General features: G+C 31.6%; 1 protein-coding gene across 1 annotated transcript in view; it reads right to left on the bottom strand.

Annotated features, from left to right (window-relative positions):
• Positions 1-4,567: 4,567 nt before the first annotated feature.
• LOC111087804 (CCR4-NOT transcription complex subunit 2-like) overlaps positions 4,568-7,974 on the bottom strand; it is a 4,551-nt gene continuing 1,144 nt past the window's right edge. Inside the window, exons 2-3 of the mRNA XM_022395782.1 lie at positions 7,397-7,576; positions 4,568-5,162 (exon numbers count right to left, since the gene is read on the bottom strand). Of these exons, the coding sequence (XP_022251490.1) occupies positions 4,928-5,162; positions 7,397-7,576 (415 nt within the window). The 3' untranslated portion in view covers positions 4,568-4,927. The remainder of the gene's footprint in view (positions 5,163-7,396; positions 7,577-7,974) is intronic.

Here is a 7,974-nt window from a genome sequence, read left to right as displayed (position 1 = left end):
AGTTTAGATCTTGTAGACACTCTAAAAATTTTTTCTCCTTCATAATAAAGAACACAGATACATACATATAAATATATATATATATATATTAGATTTTTATCGTATAATTACTTTGGAAGTATGTATGACAGAATAATGAAATATGGATTCTTAATCAGCCATAAGTATTTGAAAGGTTATAAAAAAACTGTGGATAACTCATAAAAGAATGACTTATTTAAAAGGCTATAAATTTACATATGAAATGTTACTTTCAAAATTCATACATAAAACAATTACCCCTTCCTTTTTCAAACCTGAAATCATGTTTTTATATGTAGATCTGACAAAAGTTGCTAAAAATTTCATTATCAAAAACGTATATAGTTTTTATAAAGATATTCGTCACGAGTATTTAAAGTTTGTAGTGCAAACTCGAGAGTTGTATTTCTTGTGAAGAAGATATATATGACTTATTACTTGTTACTTTGGGGAAATATATATTCTTAAGGTTAGAATCTTAAAACACAGCACTTGAGTGACTGATATAGTCATGAATTTTACCCTTCCATAACTAGTTTAGAGTATATTTTTAGTTGGGTATCTTCACATTAATTTTCCAAATTTTCTTGCAGGTTTTCTGCATGTAGTATGACATTCGCGATTGATAACTACTTTTTATTAATCCATTTACCCAGGTACTGATTGCATATGCCAGTAGCTAGAAATGCATTTCATGTTGGTCCTGTGTCTGACTCCCCACTCTGGGTGGCGTGTGTGGAGAGATAAGTCCATATAAAGAGATGGTATAGATACTTGTACAAAACAGGTATGAGTTAGGAATTTTTCTCCCTATAAACATTCACCCATATGTTTATCATGCATGGTAACCCATTAAAGGAAAGAGAGGATCTGGATGGTGTAGTGGTGCCTGGATTACTGCAGTACACCACTTTGACCTAATTATAATTGGGTGTCTTTCCTAGAATCAATCAGCTGTTGAATTGTGGCTATGGTCAAACAAGTACCAGTTACAAATGTCCTTTCCAAGTGTTCTGGAATTTCTGTCTATCTGTTACTGGTGATTGGATATAGTACCAAGAAACCTTGGCATAGTGCACTGATAGCATAGCTAATTGTCTGACAGGACTACATGGTGAGTACAAAATATTTCTTTCCCAATGGAAAAAAAACTTGTGCAACTTCACAGATAAACTACAAAACAACTATGAACAGATGATTGTCATTACGTCTCTATCCTATGAAGTTCTTTGACCTGGGTTTCTTATTTTACATTCTTTGTCAGAAACTTCTCTTTCATAGATGAGATGTATTCATTCTTTACACAGAAAGGCTTAGAGGGGCTTGTCAACTCTCTAGAGTTGGAGATCTGGAAATCTCCTGGTCAATCATCTTGAGAGTGAACTGCTTTTGAAATTAAATACTACTGGGGAAATACCTGTTGAGGTCACCCCACATAGTACTTTGTATTCATCAAGAGGAGTTATAGTTAAGAAGGATTTTCTTTACACACCTAAGTCTGAGTTCATTGCTGCTCTTTCAGACATGTATCTTTACTACCTCTAAAACCTTGCTATATTTGTTTTCATTGTTAGACACCTGACTGTCAAAGAAAGAGCATGGAGGGCTCAGAAGCAAGCCAAAGATATCTTTTGCAAATATCCTACTCTTAGCAGCTACACAGTCTTTCAGAAGGCTTGTGCCAAGATATCAAAGTCAGAAGGAATATTGGATTAAATTCACTTCCAGCATCTCTTCCATCAGCAATTACAAGGTCTTTTGGGACAAAATTTGAAAGATCTATGGGTATTGTCCCTTTCCATCTAGCAAACCCAGTAGCTAACTTGCAGGGTGTTGCCAAAACTTGGAGATTGTTTTTCCTTCTGTTCTGATTTGTACAGATAACTCAAAGTCATGCAACTCTGTGGGCTTAGCCATGGTTTGCTGCAGGATTCCTTTTATAGTGTGTTCATTGAAAAGTTGTATGTAATCTTACTTGCTCTGGATTACATAGAAGCTATGTGATACACTAGTTATACCATTTATACCAACTGAATTAGCATTTTTAAATTCTGGAATTACTTAAAATCAATTATTACCCATTTCTCTTGGATATTCAGAAAAGACTCGCCCATATTTTGTTTTTACTATTACCTGTCTCTATCAACAATAATAACAACTAGGTCAATAAATATGAAAATCCTAAAAGACCAAATTCATTTTGATACAGCACTTGTTCCACTGGTAATAGCAATGCACTTATCCAAACTGTATGAGCTGTTGCAGACTGATTTAGTTTGTTAAACATAAGGAAGTCTGTACTCATTTACCCTACCTAGCCTGGTCATTTGCTTGATCTACTTAGTCTTTATCATGATGATTTTTTGAAATATGTCTTTACATTACTGATGAATTAGAAGCAGCTTTTATTGAGGAATCATGAATTATTCCCATTGAAACTTCTCAGCACCATACTATTTCAGTGCAAAATCTAATTAGTGCTGTTTCGAAAGCTCATTGTAGCCTAATACTCTTCTGCACATATTCTAATACTTTACCTACATCACCCTATGCAGCTGTACTGCAATAATTATGTAGTGGGGGGGGGGGGGATCTTGTGCTTTGTATATAAAAGATCTTTTTGGTTGTAATAGTTTGTATTTGAATGTACAAAGTTTATAAAATGTAACAGCAGTGCTGTAATTAAAATGGTTGATTGACATACGTAGAGTATTCATATAGGAGGTTACAAGCATAAAGTTCTGAATGAATCTGGTGGTGTCTCAATGATTGTGAAAGTTAAATGACCTTAAGAAGGTCTGAGCCTCATAAAACTTGAATAGTCATAAAATACATTTAATATTATCTGATGAAAATGTAGCTTTTTTTTTTAAACTTACACAAATTAAATCATTATAATAAAAACAATATATAAGTTACTCCCTGAAACAACATTCTGTAAATGGGCAAGACTCCACCACAAATAGTTTCAAGGTAGGAGAATGAAGCAATATATACATAAAAACAATGAAGTTTTCAATGAATTTTCCAGTGAATATCTTTTTACAAACTAGTAAGTTTGTGCTATTAATTGATAATCACTAATTACAGACCAAGTATTATTTGTAGAATACAGATGCAGCTTTTACCTAACTTAAAAGTAATTTAGAATGTGTTCAGTAATTTTCTACAGTTGAAACATCGATATCCAATTTCTCAATCCGTTAAACGAGTCAGTACCAATAATATGGTACTGATTTTTTTTAGGTTTATGTACTGTTGACTCTTTCTAATGTCACATTATGATTATTTTTGATTTTCAATAGAACTAAAATATTGGGAAGATTATTAAATTAAAGCTATTTTCAAACTAGTAGAAAAAATTAAGCCATTTTTGTAGTATATTGTTAATGATTCATTGGTTTTTCTAGTCTACTTATAAACAATCAGAATTGTTTTAATATAGTGATTTTATAATTACCATTTTCATAAAAAATATGTGTGTGTGTGTGTGTGTAGAAGTCATTCAGAAAATATTACTGATTTTATTTCCAAACTTCTTGCCTATAAATTGTGCAAAGTATTTTATGTCACTAACTAAAGTCTAGAAGCACCTGAGCATTTCACAACCTATGGGATAACCATGGATATTATATTATGAATCGGGCCATTTAATAAACCTTCAATAAAATACGTATTTGAAAACTTCTATTTCTTTCTAGTCTTGCTAACAATACAAGTTTCAATTATTTTTAAGCAACATTGAGAAACCTTTCCTCAATACATTAAGGTTCGTAACACGAATTAACAGACAGTTAAAAAAAGTTGCACACAAATATTCCATATTTAAATAGCTGTATTCATTCCAAAAGAATTTGGCTGCATTGTTTGGAGTCACCTAGGCCTGATAACACTTCTTACAACAGAACCAAATACTTTTGGAATAAAACGGTTTTAAACATAGAGAATGACTAACAACCTTTCCTCAAGGAAGTAAGCAATGACAACAGTCTTCCATGAGAAAATAACTTTATTACCTTTACATAAAAAAAAAAGAACATTGAAACAAATATATATATGTGGATGTACAAGATGTGGCTAAGGATACAATTTATAAATAGAAAAGATGTTAATTGTAATTTCTTATTACTTATGTTTAAAAGTTTCTTAAACAGTAACGTTGTACATTTGCAGTTATGGCAGTTTGTATAAATGGGCTCCTAATACATTGTACTAGGTTTGTTAATGTAATTTCATGTTAATTTACAATGTCTACATTTCTGCTAAACTTACAAAAAATATTTTATTGCAAGATTCTTTTTTCAAGAAACAATATTTTCAGATTATTGGTTGTTGTTTTTTAGTTTGAAGCAGTTACTATTTAATGGATCTATTAATTTTGCTTCCACCATTCCTACAATTGCATACTTCACATAGAAATTTTCACATACAAAAGTAATAAAACTTTCATTTGAAATTCCTATGATAACCCACAGATTTTCTCTCATAGACCAACACAAATTGTTTGCAACTAATGCTGTCAGTATCAAGAGACCAACACATGAAATCAAAATAATATATGTTTAATATTATATCTCTCATTCTTTCTGGGATATTACACTAACTTCAATCATTCAAAACACCTTACAGAACACAAAATAATACAATTATACAGAATGAAGAAAATAAACTTGATCTTGCTGAACTAATAAAAGTCATTTTTTTGGCCATTATAAAGTTACTTTAGTGCCTTTCTTTTAAAAATAGGAAGGAAAGAGAACATCTGGAAACAAAATTGTTTTAGCTCTTATAACATTTCAGATACTGAAAACTTTCAGTATAGGTATCGCAGCAGTGTGCCCTCACACTTCAAAAACTACTATATTACAAGTAACGAGATGACCAAAATAAATGGTTCAACATGTGACTATGACATCATTGCTTGGAAGGGGTTGTATGGAAACGCTTGTGGAATGTGCGGCCGTTCTTCAAGTCTGTCGTACTCTAAATGAAACTCTTTAGCTACTTTCCTCCAGTTTACAGCATCAAAAAAATAGTATGTTCCTCGTTCAAATGTACTTGTTTTCTCTGTAGGCCCCATACCTGGTGCTCGAGTGATCCATACTCTCTCGTCCTTGTGAAACCTCCAGTCCCTACTATATCTGATTGGTGGAAATTACATGAATAAATACCATCATTAATAGTTTAGGTAAACTAACGTAAATGATATTTAGTATAAAATATATATATAGTAATGGAAATTACAGAAACATGCAAGTGATACACATTACATGAGCCACAAATAAGTAATGGTGAATTTTGAATTGGTACAAAATATTACTAGAGAAAATACAAATACATTGTATAAGTTGTACTATGTATTAGTAATAAATATGTGAGCCATTTGTTTTACACAATTCATTACATCTTTTCATCATGCTGTCAAACAGTTTATCAATGTCTAATTGTAAAATGTTGTTTCAAGTATCTTTCACTACTCCCTACAATTCAGCCAAGTCGTTTGATCACCTTTTCACTTTATCAGATTTTACATAAGCCCATACAGCTTCAAGAATGATTATTTTGGGACTGTGCAAACCAAGCTATGATTGTGAGCGTTCCACCAGCCTTTTTACCATCAAAATAATGTTTTACCACTTTTGCTGTATGTTTGGGATCGTTGTCTTGCTGGTAGATGAATTCCTGCCCACTAATTTGACATGTGTTCCTGAAGGAATGGCATGATGAATCAGAACCTGACGCACTTGTGAGCAGTCAAGGTGCCATCCATTTTGTAAAAATCACTGACACAGTTGTCTAAGATGCAGACTCAAACCTGTACTGATCCTTCCACCATGCTTCACTGTACATGTTGTACATTAACTATTGTACTTTTCTTCTCTTACCCATTTATTATTGCTAAACAGTTTAAAGTATATTCATTTGTAAAGTGAATATCCTTCCAGTTTTACTCAATCTACTGTTTGTGGTCCAATGCTCATTTCAACCAAAAGTTTTATTGAGCAGTTACAAGTCCAGTGAGACCAGTTTGTACTAATGTGCATGTTGTTGTAACATTAATATCACGGTTGTCAGTATGAGCTGTACTTGACCATCATCTATCTCATAAAAACATACCCCAAAATACTTAACTTCACTTTTAGTATGTTTTAGTTTTTACTTCAACCAATTCTATTATTAACAGTGCCACATAAATTTTCCCTCTTCAAAGTCTTCTGTACAGTATTATTCACAATTCATTATTGAAAATAACAGTAAAATATTGAGTACATCTTTAGAAAATGTTCAACACTTTGCTTCATTAGCAGGTATAAAAGGAGTAGTGATTTTGTTAAGCATGTGTAATGTCTGTCATTAATTCTCAAATTATTCATTTTCATTGGAGGGGATGAAATGGTGATGATTTTAAGCTGTCATAAAAAGCTTGTGAAATTCAAGTAATTTAGAAAATGAGAAAAACTATCCAGTCGCTTCTGTTAAAACAGCTAGGTTTTTGATTATGAAGCTACAGACATTCATAAGCCCCATACTTCGAAATTTTGATACTATCATTTAAGTTAATTTTGATAAAATATTTTAATTACAAGTGCTTTATAAATTTACCATAATTAATTATGTACATCTCATGAAGCACAGTCAAGTGTTTCGTTGTTACTAAAATTAGTAATAGTTTTTATTAGTACATTAATAAAGCTGATGCATCTCCTTCACTGACTTCCAGTTGATGTACCTTCAAGGTTTAATTCTTGTAAGGTATGAAACTGTACGACTGTCATTTGAAAATATTGCAACACAACTTAAAGTAGTGTAAAATAAACATTAAATATCAGTTTTGAAACATTATATTAAAACACCATATGTACAAGCACGCTTGAGTTATACTGGGCCTACTTTTGTATCTACTAATGCACGCAGAAACCCTTGCAAATACTTATAAAACAACTGATGAACACACACACTGTATATAATGCACAATGGAATCACGATTCCATAAATAAACTTTCTCTGCCAGCATGAAAGTGATGGGTTTTATGTGTACATCTTATGCTCTTTCTACTTCTATCTCCATTTATCAATGGTTGTAAGTTATACAGTTACATAATTGCTGTAAAATATTTCAAAACTGTATTTCTAATGATAAAAGATGCATTTTTAGTTTGACCAATGCAAAGTATAACAGAAAAAATAAATAAATTTGTATACACAAATTTTGTACTTAACTTATAAACAAGTGATTCTAATAGCTAGGTGGGTTTGACACATTTCTGAATATAAATACTTTTTAAAACTATCAAATTTTGTATTCTATCATTCCAAAGATTTTGAATTAACTTGGAACAAATTTTTCTTTCTTCTTAAGTGTAAAAGAACTTACAGTTCTGCAGCTGCTGATAATTGCAGAATATCTCCACTAAACGTGTAGAAGAGAAAAAACAATAGGTCTTCCCCATATCGATTGAGCTTAACAGGTGCCAACTTATCTCGGATGTTTTGATTAATCAAGTACTCTGAAGGAACATGGTAGTCTGGAAATGAAAGTTTCAGAGAAAATATACTTCAAAAACATTACAAGACACCATCACCTCAGTAATGCAGATAATGTTTCCACTGCTGCTAAGACAAAATTAAGAATACACATGAAATAAAGTACTTACCTGTTTCTTTTTTTTGTTTGTGTGTGTGGCTGACTGTTGATGAAACTTAACCCTACTTCTTTTTTTTATACTAATGGTAACTGCATTAAAATTTTATTTATCTAATTAAATAATGCACCAAAGAACATAGATTAATAACATACAAAAATCATACAATGTCCTATAACTACCACAATTTTTCTGGTTTTCTAATTATGCAATAAGAGCCATTATCAATTCAGCTAAGCTCATCAGTGTGTTTCCCATGGGAATAAAGTTTAAAGTGGAAGTAAAATAGACAATTTTCTGTACAGAAAAT

The sequence above is a fragment of the Limulus polyphemus genome, unplaced genomic scaffold (genome assembly GCF_000517525.1).
Source record: "Limulus polyphemus unplaced genomic scaffold, Limulus_polyphemus-2.1.2 Scaffold2668, whole genome shotgun sequence".
Classification (NCBI taxonomy): domain Eukaryota; kingdom Metazoa; phylum Arthropoda; class Merostomata; order Xiphosura; family Limulidae; genus Limulus; species Limulus polyphemus.
This window is presented reverse-complemented; position numbering and strand designations above follow the sequence as displayed.